The sequence below is a fragment of the Macaca thibetana genome, chromosome X (genome assembly GCF_024542745.1).
Source record: "Macaca thibetana thibetana isolate TM-01 chromosome X, ASM2454274v1, whole genome shotgun sequence".
Taxonomy (NCBI): domain Eukaryota; kingdom Metazoa; phylum Chordata; class Mammalia; order Primates; family Cercopithecidae; genus Macaca; species Macaca thibetana.
In genome coordinates, this window is record NC_065598.1 from 9330470 (window position 1) to 9343976 (window position 13507).

Sequence of the window (13507 nt, forward strand, 5' to 3'; positions counted from 1 at the left end):
CACATTCCACCCCTGCCCGTTTCTCCCAGTCACTCCTGGGACAGTCAGCTCACCTTCTGTTGCTCTGTAGAAATGTCGTCTGCCAACTCAGTCTCCACCACCTCCAGATCTTCACCTCATCTCCCGATGGCTACATCCTGATGGACTCCTCCCTCCACATTTTTGAGAGCCACATCCCCCCTTTTCACCTAGCCAATCACCCAGCTGTAGGCTTTCTGTCATGACACTCCCTTGGCCTGTGTGTCCGTTAGCATGGCTTTGTCACCTGGTGCAGCCACGTCCTCGTCCTCTCCTCGTGCCTCATCCTCGCGCCTCTCCTTGCCATGGGGCCTCGTGCGATGCAGCCCTCATTTTAGAGAGAGATGAAACAAGGGTTAGACCTTTGTGGACTAAATACCTCCTTGAACATCTAGTTCCAAAATACATGAGGAGGGGTTTGGTTTATTTTGTTAGTGTTATTATTATTATTATGGTATATATTAAGAGATGGGTGCCTCACTATGTTACCTAGACAGGAGTGCAGTAGCTCTTCACAGGCGTGGTCATAGCACACACTGCAGCCTCCAACTCCTGGGCTCAGGTGATCCCGCCTCAGCCTCCTGAAGAGCTTTTTTGTATTGTTTTGTCATTTTCCTTGCTTTCTTACTAATTTTGTCAACTATGAGGAAAGAAATTTTTTCTTTCCTAATAGAGATTTTATGGATACTTTGGAAGATGAATACAGAGCTGTTTCAATTTGTATCCCGTTCTTAATGTCCTTACAGAAAATCTAAGAGCTGTGTCTTGGGATTCTTTTCTAGGAATTCCAGAGATTTCTAGCTGAAAACTTGGAGGCAAATTTTCCTTAAAAGGCCAGGAATTATGATGTTTTGAAGTCTCAGCACCTTTGGGTGGTGGTTTCCATCTTTAAGAGCACAAATCTGTCTCAGGGCGAAACTTCTGTGTAGATGACGTGTTCTCAGGATGTTTCACAACTTGCCTTGCTGGATGGGCCACATTTCCTTCCCCAAGTGCCGGTACCTTCAGATGTTGATGAGCTGTCACATCAGAAGTCACAGTCACTCACCATTATCAGCAACACTGCATACTCAAGTTTTCAGCCTTTCATAGCACATTAACAGAGCGATTAGGAAAACCGACTGCCATGACCGGAAGACTTCCTGGGTGCATGCCTTTCTGACAGGGAGAGTCAGGATCAAGGAGTCCCTTTCCTTCCAAAACAGTTCTACTAAAAAACAACCCATGGGCTCACACCTATAACACCAGCACTTTGGGCGACCAAACAGGAGGTCAAGGTAGGAGGATCACTTGGAGGCCTGGAGATTGAAACCAGCCTGAGCAACATGCTGAGACCTCGTCTCTACAAAAAATAAAAATAAAAATAAACTAGCCAAGTGTGCTGACATGTGCCTGTAGTCCCACCTTCTTGGGAGGCTGAGGCAGGAGGATCGCTTGAGCCCGGGAGTTCAAGGCTGCAGGGAGCTGTGATTGCACCACTGCACTCCAGCCTGTGCAACAGAGTGAGACCCTGTCTCAAAAACAGAAAACAAACCTATGAGTATAAGTAATTTAAGCTGCTCAAGACATGTTAAATGCATGACCATGACTGCAAATTGCCAGTCAGTATGCTTTGTGTTGTAGGATATGAAAACTGTCCGCCCAGCCTGGCACTCAAGACAGTCAAAGCCTCTCTAAATATATACCAAAAAAACAACCAGCAAATGATTTCACCTCTTTTTTAAAAAAGGCATTTATGCTTAAAAAATGTAATCAGGTGGGATTCTCTCCTTAAAAAATGTTTACAGAACTACTAAAAAACTTGCATTTACAAAACAGTTGCTGACAGTATTCCCCTGGCATATATGGGAAGGGAGACGGGGGCCGCTGAGCAGCATATGATAGTAATCAGGTTTCTTTCCCTCCTGCTTCCTGGGAGCCTGGACTCTACTTGCATTTAGACTCTGCTTCCTGCGGGTCAGTCTTCAGGTTCCTGCTGAGCCACTTCAGCCCATTTGCCCTTTGCTCCCCCTTTTCTCTTTTGTGTTTTTTTTCCCTGAGGATTTTATCCTTTCCTGCTGCCTTTTTGGGCTTCATTTCCACTTCTGCTGAAGCAGGTTGAGCCGACAGCCTGGCAGACCTCTGGACTCTGCCTTGGCCACCCCAGGGCTGACCTGACCTTCCCCTTGGGCATCTTGGCGGCGCCTGGTGCCTGCTGCCCAAAAGCCTTATGAATCTGGATGTGCCGCACCTCCCTTCCCTGCCCCTCAGGCCTCTGGGATCGCAGCAGGGGCCAGGAATTTTTTTTTTTTTTTTTTTTTAAAGTCTCAACACATTTGGGTGGGGATTTCCATCTTCTAGGGGCTTCCCTGTTATCGGAGCACAAGTCTGTCTCACAGAGAACTTTCAGTGTGGACAAGGTGTTCTCATCTATTTCCCAACGTGCCTGTTTCTTGGATGAGTCAGGTTTTCTTTCTGAATACGCTGAGCTCAATAAATTAAGCAGACGGAGAGGTGACTTCATTGCTTGTCCTTGTCATGCAGATACTTTATCTCTGGAAAGTGAAGCATTGTTGAGGTGGTCAGAATTGATCAATTGCAGGTGTGACTCATAGCCCTTGAAATATGATACTGGACTTAAAAAAACAAAAAACAAAAAACCAGCTCCTTTTTCTCTTCTCATTTTGATTTCTGGTCACTGTGATTTTCCAAATCCCTCAAGCTGCAAACCCTACGGCAGGTGGCGTGGCCAGGTCTTCCCTCCCAGCCTCTGGAGTTGGTGCATTACTCCCGTGATTTTCTCTCCCTCTTTCCCCAAGAGTTCTGCAGAGATGTAGTGGTGGTGCCCATCAGGGTCGTTGTCCTTGTCGTTTTATTCTTATTGCCAAAGAAATTCATTTGTGTGTGACTATAAGAGTCTTCCAGAAGCAGCTGCTGTAGTGATGAGTTCACTCCCCCACTGCCATGGCTGCCTTCGCTGGGCCCCCACTGCCTGCAGGACAGCGTCCAGATTCCCATTCCAGGGCGGGGTCCTCATCTTCCCCCACATCTGCCCTAGCTTCAGACACGCACCCGCACACACACTCATGCCTCAGGCCTCCTGCCTCCACGCCCTTCTTCGTGGGGAAGCCTCTGCGGAAGGCCTTCCCAGCCTTTTCTAGTTGCCGTTTCTATTTGGAGGCCTTCTTATCTCCACCCGAGACAGAGGATCACATCCCCCTCATGCTGCCACTGCAGGGACCCCATTCTTTCCAGCGTGAGCCTGCTTCCCCGCTGCACTCAGGATGCCTTCACCCTCATGGGACTTCATTGGGATTGTCTCTTCAACGAAGTATCAACAACTTTGTTCCATAAAAGACTTTGATTAACTGTTTTTTTCCTGCTCTTCCTAGAGAAAACATTTCCATGAGAACAATGAGGCATTCTGCACGTTAGGAGACATTGAACTCTAATCAGGGCCGTAAGAGTGAGTTTCCATACAGAATATCAGTTAAAAACTTAAGACAACAGTATTTGCCTGGGTGTGTGGACTTGGTGCTTTGGGTCTGTGAGTGCCTATAGCATGGCACCTGGGCTGGCATCGTCGTGGGTCGGGGGTGATTGACTTCCTAGCTTTTGGTAGAGGGACTTTTTGAGGTTAGAGCAAGCGAGAGCAAAGATTTTTCCTAAGTACTACAGGACAGAACTGCCTCATTTGTGGCTCTGGCACTCCACAGACATTAGGCGGCTGTCACTAATCGGTGCAGTGCCAAGTGCTTCCTTAGCTTGTAGACCTGGGACTATGACAAAATGAGCATCATCGTGATGCTATCATGCATGCGGCACTAGGGATGCCACAGGCCCAGTCCTTAATTAAGCCTAATTAATTCTACTGAACTTGAGAAGTTCAGTGGGGCAAAGAGAATAGAATGGAGGTTTTCAAAGCTGCTGCTGCTTTCCTGACTACTTTCCCCATAGCACCATAAACATGTAGAGGTACTTTCTCTGGACCAGGAAGCCAGGGGGAAAAATGAAGACTTTATCTCCCAAACCAAAACACATTTTTGCTGGGAAATGTAGGTGGAGTGTGGCGGGGGAAGGCAGATGGATGTTGTTGAATGCGGCCTTCGTATCTAGAGGGGAAGCTTTAGGAATCTTTGCAGATGAGAAGAAACAGCATCATGTTATCCTTTGCAGTGAAGTCAGAGCAACTGACAGCCCTTTCTGAGAGTCTTGCAGGACTTGTTACACATGCGCTTGTGGGAATGAGACACATTCCCACCGAAAACCCCACCCAGTCACCATTGAGTCAGACACAGAACTGTCACCCTGAAGAAGTGCTGCTCCAAAAGCTGTCCCAAGACCCTACAAGCCATTAGTCTTCATGGTTTTGCCTAAAGATTTTCCTGTGATACTTAAATTCAAACATGTCATTGTGGAGAGGACACAACTTCATTTATTTTTGTTTTTATTTTAATTTTATTTATTTATTTATTTTTGAGATGAAGTCTCACTCTGTCGCCCAGGCTGGAGTACAGTGGCGTGATCTCGACCCCCTGCAACCTCCATCTTCCAGGTTCAAGCGACTCTCATGACTCAGTCTCCTGAGTAGCTGGGATTATAGGCATGCGCCACCAAGCCTGGCCAATTTTTTGTATTTTTAGCAGAGATGATGTTTCACCATCTAGGTCAGGTTGGTCTCGAACTCCTGACCTCGTGATCCACCCACCTTGGCCTCCCAAAGTGCTAGGATTACAAGCGTGAGCCACCATGCCTGGCCTTTTTATTTTTTTGAGACAGGGTCTCGCTCTGTCACCCAGGCTAGAGTAGGGTGGCATGATAACATCTCGCTGCAGCCTCAACCTTCTAGGCTCAAGTGATCCTCCTGCCTTAGCCTCCCAAGTACCTGGGTGCCTCCCGAGTAGCTAGGTGCCTCCTGAGTAGCTGGGTGCCACCATATCTGGCTAATTTTTTAACCTTTTTTTTTTTTATATTACCCAGGCTAGTCTCAAGCTCCTGGACTCAAGCAATCCTTCCACGTTGGCCTCCCAAAGTGGTGGGATTCTAGGCATGAGCCACTGCTCTCAGCCCTAGACACAGTTTTAAAGCTCACCATATATCACTTTTATAGTGGGTCAAAATACTTTCCTTGATTTTATTTTACTTTTTTTTAATTTTAATTTTTTGAGACAGAGTCTGACTCTGTCGCCCAGGCTGGAGTGCAGTGGCATGATATCAGCTCACTGTAGCCTCCACCTCTCAGGAGCAAGCAATTCTCATGCCTCAGCCTCTCGAGTAGCTGGGATTACAGGCATGTGCCACCATGCCCAGCTAATTTTTGTTTGTATTTTTAGTAGAGACAGGGTTTCACCGTGTTGGCCAGGCTGGTCTTGAACTCCTGACCTCAGGTAATCCGCCTGCCTTGACCTCCCAAAGTGCTGGGATTACAGGCCTGAGCCATCGCACTCAGCCCCTTGTTTTTAGATATTGAGGAATGCATAACTTTTTATTGTGGTAATGAGGAAAAAGAGACCAGAAGTCTTAGGGTCTGGAGTTGGCAGCCATGGATAACACGTGGATAGAAAAAAACTTCTGCGGTCTTTCAACAAGGTGGAATTCCTGACAGGCAAGAAAAGTCACTAAGACCTGAAGTCTCCAAAACAAAAGACCAGCTCCAGGATGCCAAGAGCTTCCTTGGAATCCCTGGACCCCCAGATGTCTGTAACTTGCCTCCTTATACGCACCTCATTTTTACTGTCTTTCCCACCCTGCCTGGATACTCTTATTTGGTTCGGGGGAATAGAAATGAGCAAAGTCAGCCACGTCAACATGTAGGCTTTCTAGCATTGAAATACAGATGAGAGTAGGTCATTCCAGCCACAGCACTTAGCAGTGACCTAGAGAAACAGCGCCCTTCATCTCTGATCCATCCTCCTGAGGCACAGCCTGGAAGGAGCCTTTCCTCTGTGCAGAAACCTTGGGGGAGGGTTGCTGCAGATCCCCAGCCTCCTGGCCGGCCCCTTGGTCTCCCTCTTGGGGCATGTCGAAACCCAGTCTCCACCAGGTATTGCCTGCCTTTTGCTATTCCTTGGCTGTGTGTGCAACCTTGGCGGGTGGAAGCTTATTTACAGTCTATAAAGACATCGGGATAAAATCCTCTAGAACTTTTGGAACCAGTTGGTGACTGAAAAAATTGCTGCATATTTTTGTCAGGAGTGGTTTTAAAATTTTGTTTATGGTATTGACTAGCAGTGAATAATTGCTTTATTCACAAGAGTTCAGTTGTCCTCAGATGTAGGTGGAGATTTCAGGAAAATATGCAGCTTCAGAATTGAGGCATTGTAAGTTACTTAGCACCTAGCTTCTTCTGGCCCCCCACCCCAAAAAGTAAGCTTGAATCCAAAGCACCTAGCTTTTCAACTGCCAGAAGAATGGACGGCATTAGCTTCAGGCTCACTCTTGGAAGTTATTCTCGGGTTAGCCATGGCATGCAGCTGGGTAGCAGTGAACTCAAAGCTGTATGCTGATATGCTTGTAACCAGTGATTTCTTCTTACTGGTTTCCTAGCAGTTTTAAAGCTTTTTGGTGTAAAACAGAGTTGGCAAACCATTTTTGGAACAAGCCCAGTAGTAAGTATTTTTGGCTTTGTGGGCCAAGCGACTCAATTCTGCCCTGTAGCAATATGTAAACCAATGGGTGTGGCTGTATTCCAGTAAAACTTTGGGGGGTGGGAGGGGGAAAGAAAGCAGCTGGCTCATTGGCTCACTGGCCAGTGTGCCAGAAAATGGGCAGATTAGCTGGAATGAATTGCTGTTGAGTTCCATTTTACTGTATAGGAAAATCTAGGTTAATAAAAGTTACAGAATATAGGCCGGTCACGGTGGCTCATGCCTCTAATCTCAGCACTCTGGGAGGCCCAGGCGGATGGATCACAAGGTCAAAGGAGTTCGAGACCAGCCTGGCCAATGGGGTGAAACCCTGTCTCTACTAAAAATACAAAAATTAGCTGGGTGTGGTGGCAGGCGCCTGTAATCCCAGCTACTCAGGAGGCTGAGGCAGGAGAATTGCTTGAACTGGGAGGCAGAGATTGCAGTAAGCCGAGATCACACCACTGCACTCCAGCCTGGGTGACAGAGTGAGACTCTGTCTCAAAAAAAAGAAAAAAGGGAAAAAAAGCTATAGAATGGATGGCATTCAGGCTGTTAGGGAGTCAGTCAATACACATTGGGAGGATACTGTGTTTAGCACTGAGTAGTGAATATCTTAACATACACAGCATGGTATAGTAATCAGATTAGGGCTATGACAAAAAACAGATACGTGTTAGCAAGGATATGGAGGCATTGGAACCTTCATACACTGATGGTGGGAATGTAAAAACGGTACAGCTACTGTAGAAAACAGCCTGGAAGCTCCTCAGGTTGTTAAATGTAGTTATAGGGCCCAGCAATTCCACTTTGTAATAGCCAAAAGTAGACACTGATGAATAGATAAAATGTGGTCTCTCCATACAAGTGAATGTTATTCAGCCATAAAAAGAAATGAAGTACTGCTACGTGCTACAATGTAGGTGAACTTGGAAAGCATCGTGCTAAGTGAGAGAAGCCAGACAGACCCAAGAAGCCACATATTGTATGACTCCATTTATATGAACTGTCTAGGACACGCAAATTCATGGACACAGAAAGTACATTTGTGGTTGCCAGAGGCTGGAGGGATTAGAAGCTGAGTAGTAATGAGCACAAGGTTTCTTTCGGGGTTAGGGGAAATGCCCTAATATTGATGGTTGTGATGGTTGTACAACTCTGAAAATACTAAAAGCCATGCTTTATTTGAGTGAATATATGGTATTTGAATTATATTTCTATAAAGTTGTTACAAAAACAGTCTAGTTCCAGGATTAATGTATGAGAAATAATTAATAAATAATTTAAAATGGTCCAAAATTATTGTCTGGTTAAAGGAAATCTAGAAAATGAATCAGTATCTTCAGGTCCCCTGTTTTCCATTGTGTGTGTTTCCGAGCTTTCCCATTCCCTGGATAAACAGGAGCCGTGTCCAGGGAAGGCAGGCCAGGGTGAGGGGTATAGTACATCCCTGATCCCCTGAGTGGTAATAAGGTCAGCCCCCTGGGCCCCATTCCCGCCAAGCTTGAGGTATGTCTGTTGCTTTCCAAGGACCTGCTCTGCCTCAGGAATTGCTGCTCGTGGAGGGCTCATGGAATATGCTTCTCTGTTACAGATTGAAGAGGGCAGTAAAGCCGCGGCGGTCGACAAGTTACTGGCTGGAGATGAGATCGTCGGCATCAATGACATTGGTCTCTCAGGGTTTAGACAGGAAGCGATTTGCCTGGTGAAGGGGTCCCATAAGACCCTGAAACTGGTCGTCAAAAGGTAAGACCTGAGCTTCCTCCCACATTTACCACGACACACAGGAGTGAGTGGAACATCAAAGTGGGAGTCCAGTTGTCCCACCCACATCACTGCAGAGATCTCGATTGGGACATGCACTTAGAGTTATATGTCTCGGCCAAGCATGGGCCCAGCATCAAGTGTCCGAACAGTTCCTAATTTTATTACAACTGATTTTTATAAATGTTAATGTATTAAGTGGATTTGAATACTCGTATCTTTCCTTTGGCAATATGTAGATTATTTTCTTGGCAGGCAGAAAACTCTGCTTATGCTCCCAGTGAGGTGACATGTTGTTGCCTGTCTTGTACACAAGGTGGCAGGCCACTGCGCTTTCTGTTTTCGTGCTAGAAAGAGAGTGACTGTCACGAAATTGCCAGCCGCCAAGGGTTTAGAGCGCTGTGCTGAGGTCTGGAGGGAGCGTCTGGAGGGAGCTGGCCGTCTATTCCTGTACATTACATGTCACTTGGAGCTTGGATGGTTTTAAGAGGTTAGAAAGTGAACTTGGGGACATGATGCTTTTATATACGGGAACTAAAGCAATACTCCTGTGTACCACAAGAATGTTGGTGATATGTCGCTTTCAAAGAGAAATAACTCTCCACCTTGGTTTTATAGTTGGCTTATTAATAGGAAAGTGCTTACACATCCTTTTTGGCAAAATTAGCATGTTCTTTTGAAGGCTGGCTGTAAATTTTAATTAATTGACTCACATTTATTTCCATTTTTAGTACAGACATGAAGATATCTTCCTTTTTTATGAAAAAAAATTTTTTTCAAGTCTGGCCAAGTGAAGTAGTGTGCGTGGAGAGGAACAAAGAAATCTGTAACTGGTTGTGACTAATTATTTGTAAACACCGCTGCATTCAAACCAGCCAAGACAAATACCTAAAGGCTTTTTTGAAGTGGGGGTGATTGGAGGTACCAAAACAGTATCCAAAGAAAAGGTTCAGAAATGAGGAAGGGCCAGACGTGGTGGCTTATACCTGTAATCCCAGCACTTTGGGAGGCCGAGGCCAGAGGATCACTTGAGCCCAGGAGTTCGATCAAGATCAACCTGGGCAACATAGTGAGACCCCATCTCTCTAAAAAAATTTTTTAAAATTAGCTGGGCATGATGATGCGCGCCTGTGGTCCCAGTTACTCGAGAGGTTGATATGGGAGGATTCTTTGAGCCTGGGAGGTCGAGGTTACAATGAGCCGTGAGGGTGCCACTGTACTCCATCCTGGGTGACAGAGCGAGACCCTGTCTCAAAAAAAAAAAAAAAGGAAGGAAAAACATTTTTTGCCTCATGAATTTAGCAAAGTCATTTGTAAGTAGTACATGCCATTCCTGAGCACCCTTTTAACAACTCTTTGTAGATCAGAAAGTAAAATCTCAGAATGGTGGTTTCTGAGCCATTGGGGAGGGTGGGGCATGAGAGGCACCATGACACTGTGTTATGGTTCCTCTGTGATCACCGTCGTAACCCTCCTATAGCAGCACGTTTGTTCTTACACGATTCAGTTAACTTAGTGGAATGCTGGTGGTGGTGAGGGAAGCTTGTTCTGCAGAGGTAAGGCGAGGAGTTATAAATTGGCTCCGGGGGCCATCATCCCGCTGCCTGTACTGTCTCGTTCTGGGCTCCCAGAGCCCCCAAAACACTGGGCTGTGCTTGTGGTCTTACTGTCTGTCTTCTCTTCTTCGATGGAGACACCAGCTTAGTTAGTCAGCATAGCTGGCCAACTTTGTATCACCAGGGCATAGCTACGCATAGAAATTCCTAGCATTGGAGTTCTTAAGTCAGAAGGTGTGTGCGTTGTGAATGTTCAGAGACATTTCTGAGTTTCTCAGACCCCTTTTACATCATCTCTAGCATAGGATATTTGTAGTTTGTTTGTTTGTATTCTCTGTGAATGTGATAGGTGAAATATGGTTTTATATTTACATTTGCATTTCCGTAGTTACGAGAGTGAAGTCAGGTATCGTTCCATGTGTTTAGAAGAATGGTAGATGTGATTCTTTTTTTGAGCTAGAAGTACATATTTAGTGATAAAGATGGACAGTCTAATATCTGTTCAAAGGAAAGCCATGCCACAGGAGAACTGGTTGATGGGAGGAGAGAGAGAAGCCTCAGGGCATCTGCTGGTTGGTTTCACTGAGTAGGTACTTAAAAGACTCTTGGGAAAAGGGATTAAACTTTTGCCCTGAAGGATCTCCGGGAGCCACTGTATAGAATCCCCATTTTGTGTTCTGCAGACCCACTTTCCTTTAAATGAGAGATGTGGACAAAATGATAATGTGGTTTAGATGGAATTTTATTTAAGTAATATGTGTAACGAGATATAAAGCAGCAGAGTTTATTTACAAATTTTTATTTCCAAACACACTTTCAATAACTGTGTTAGGAAAAAAACCCACAAGCTGTTTTTCCTCTGCTCTCACACAACACACAACACGGAAGACTTCTGTGACCAAATGTGCATAGAACTTCTAAGACTCCAGCCACCTTTATGTGGTTTTCCTCATTACAAAAGCACCAATGGGTGCTTTCAAAATTGTTCTTCTTAAAGCCAGAACACATATTCTTCTCTATCTAAATTTAAATCTCTATTTAAATCTCCCCGCCCTCCTCTTTCTCCATTCCTAGGCAACCACTAATCTGCCTTCTGTCTCTATGGATTAGGTAGCATTTTCTAGCATTTTATGTAGAGCTCCAGGATGGAGCGTGTACCCTTACAAGTGGCTAGTTCATGAAAAGAACTCTGCAGGTAGTTCATAGATTGAGACACCAACATATTCATATTCTATATTGCTCTGCTTAAAAGCATGATCAAATGGTAAACTAGCTCGCCCAAGCCTTGTTTGACTTGTTGCAGTTATCTGCCCCCATCTGCAAAAGTGTAATGAGGGAAAGAGGTACATCCATCTCAGTGTAAAGCTCAGGAATCCATGGTTTTTTGAGACAGGTTCCTGCTCTTTTGCCTAGGCTGGAGTGCAGTTGTGCAATCATAGCTCACTGTAGCCTCGAACTCTTGGGCTCAAGCGATCTTCCCAAAGTGCTGGGATTACAGGCATGAGCCATCGCACCTGGCCTCTCCGTGGTTTTTAAAACATATTTGAATAGTGGTTCATAAACTCCCCTCCCTGTAGTGACAGCTGCTACACGTCTTATTTTGTAGGCTCGTTTTATCTTTGTGTGTGTGGGGACCAGGGGACCAGGTGGCCAGGATAGGATTGCGATGGGCCACTTTCACAAAGTGGTCGCATCTTGTTTCACAGGCATGGGCAACGCGGACCTTGTCGTTGAGAAGCTGGTGCTGGGAAAGCGATGCAGGAGGAGACAGGCGGATCACTATCTCCACAGACAAATGAGGGCCAGAGCTTCCTCTTGCCCAGCGTGGGGGGAGCTGGAGACAAAGAGCATGTAACAGTCAGCCCTACCAAGTGCACGTATGTTCTTCTTTGTGAGGCCCAGGTGGCATCCACGGCCCGAGATGTCAGGGGAGGGGTGCTGACCGATACTCAGATCTATCGGTTAGGTCAGGAGGAGAGGATGAGGCTGGCAGTTTTGCTTTTCTCTTTCTTCCCAGGTGGTTTGTTGTTCCGTCTCTACTTGGCTGGGGAAGTGCTCCTTGTAGGAAAGTTCAGGGCAGACGTGTAGCCTTTGTGTGTGTGTGTGTGTGTGCGTGCGCGCGTGCGCACGTGTGCGTGTGTTTCCAGTTTTTTTCTTCTGCACTGTTTTCCTGGGTGCCCAGGCCCACCCCTGGAGAGTCCTGAGCAGGTCTTGAATAGATCTGGGCTGTGGAATTTTCACACAGAGCCACAGGCCATTTCACTGGGCATTTGCAGCAGGTCTACCACTTGCTGGCCTTATGCACAAGTTCTTGGGAAGGTTAAGGCCAGAAACTGGGTGGCCCTTTGGCATTTTCTTCATTAACTTAACCCAGTTGGGTTAGCACAAAAAGGAGGTCTGCCTGACGCCCTCAGGCTGCTCCGGAGGAGAGGGAGCAGAGTTGGGAGGGTGGGGAAGGACTGAGAAGGGGACAGCGGCTCCTCGCTTAGCTGGGCTCATCCTGTCCACTCGGTGCCAGGGACCGTGGCTGTTGCCTGTTGCTGTCTTCTCTCTGAAATCTGCATTAACAGCTCTGGGGAGAGAGTCGTCCATTTTTCTCCTTTCAGAGGCAAATGGCTGTTAAGTTCAGCTTCTAAAAAGTACCTATAATTTCAAACACCCTAGGGAAAATTTCTTTTAAATATCACATCATAAATTATTTTCTAAAGCTTTGCAATTACCCTTTTGGCTTTTCCCCCAAATATGCATTATAATGTTAGTTTTGTTTACAGCAAAATCCGCCTGCCACCTTGTCATGGAACCCACTCTGGGCAGTTTCTCTTGAACGGTCATGTGTTGCGAGTCATTTTGTAGGGGCCAAATCGTGGATAGGGTTGATTCATGTCACTTCCTGCCTCTTCGCTGGCAGCCCTAAACCCTCTTGTGAATCTAATTACATCCACTAAGCTTGCATTCAGGAGCCGCTTAGCCGCAGAGGGGAGGTTTTTTCCAGCAGGCTGTAAGGGTTTGCGAGACCATGTGGTGTGGTCCTGCATTTGAAGAGAAGAGGCTGGATGTCGAGGGACAGCACTCTTGTTTGCTAGGAGCTAATTTCTTACAACATGTGTCCCCTCTTCGGCGTTGCTAAGGTGCCCTGACTGCTGCTCCAAGCCCATGTTGTGCTGTGTCCCCCTCTGCTGCTGGCTCCTTGGAGCTGTCCTGGAGCAGGTGGCCCTGCAGCCCCAAGGTTGATTAGCACAGATGTTCCGGGAGCTGCTACTCACAACGTGGCAGCAGTAAGGGGCCGCCTAAGACGTCAGCAGGTTTACATCCCCACCCCACTCCCCCAGCACCCCACCCCCTCCAGAGCTACTCCTGAGGCAGAAATGGTGTGTGGTCAGACGGAGGGCATGCTCCTTAGTGGGGACACTGGAGGACGTCAGGTGAAACCCATGCCTTCGAGGCTGTCTGATGTCTTTGTCTGTGATTCAGGAGTGGGTATTTCTATCCTGTGAACATTTGGGGGCTAATGGCTGTTTGCTACTCTGCTTATTTTCTTGTTAAAACAAAGGAGACCCTGACTTG

At 46.4% G+C, this 13507-nt stretch overlaps 2 protein-coding genes across 3 annotated transcripts in view; both read left to right on the forward strand.

Moving 5' to 3' along the window:
• CLCN4 (chloride voltage-gated channel 4) overlaps nt 1-13507 on the forward strand; it is a 508359-nt gene that overhangs the window by 133639 nt on the left and 361213 nt on the right. The gene's annotated exons all lie outside the window — the stretch shown is intronic.
• SHROOM2 (shroom family member 2) overlaps nt 1-13507 on the forward strand; it is a 163603-nt gene that overhangs the window by 77714 nt on the left and 72382 nt on the right. Inside the window, exon 2 of one of the 2 annotated variants that reach the window (XM_050776576.1) lies at nt 8218-8369. In XM_050776576.1, the coding sequence (XP_050632533.1) occupies nt 8218-8369 (152 nt within the window). Of the gene's footprint in view, nt 1-6775; nt 8370-13507 lie in introns of those variants that run through there. The other variant, XM_050776577.1, reaches the window with a different exon arrangement.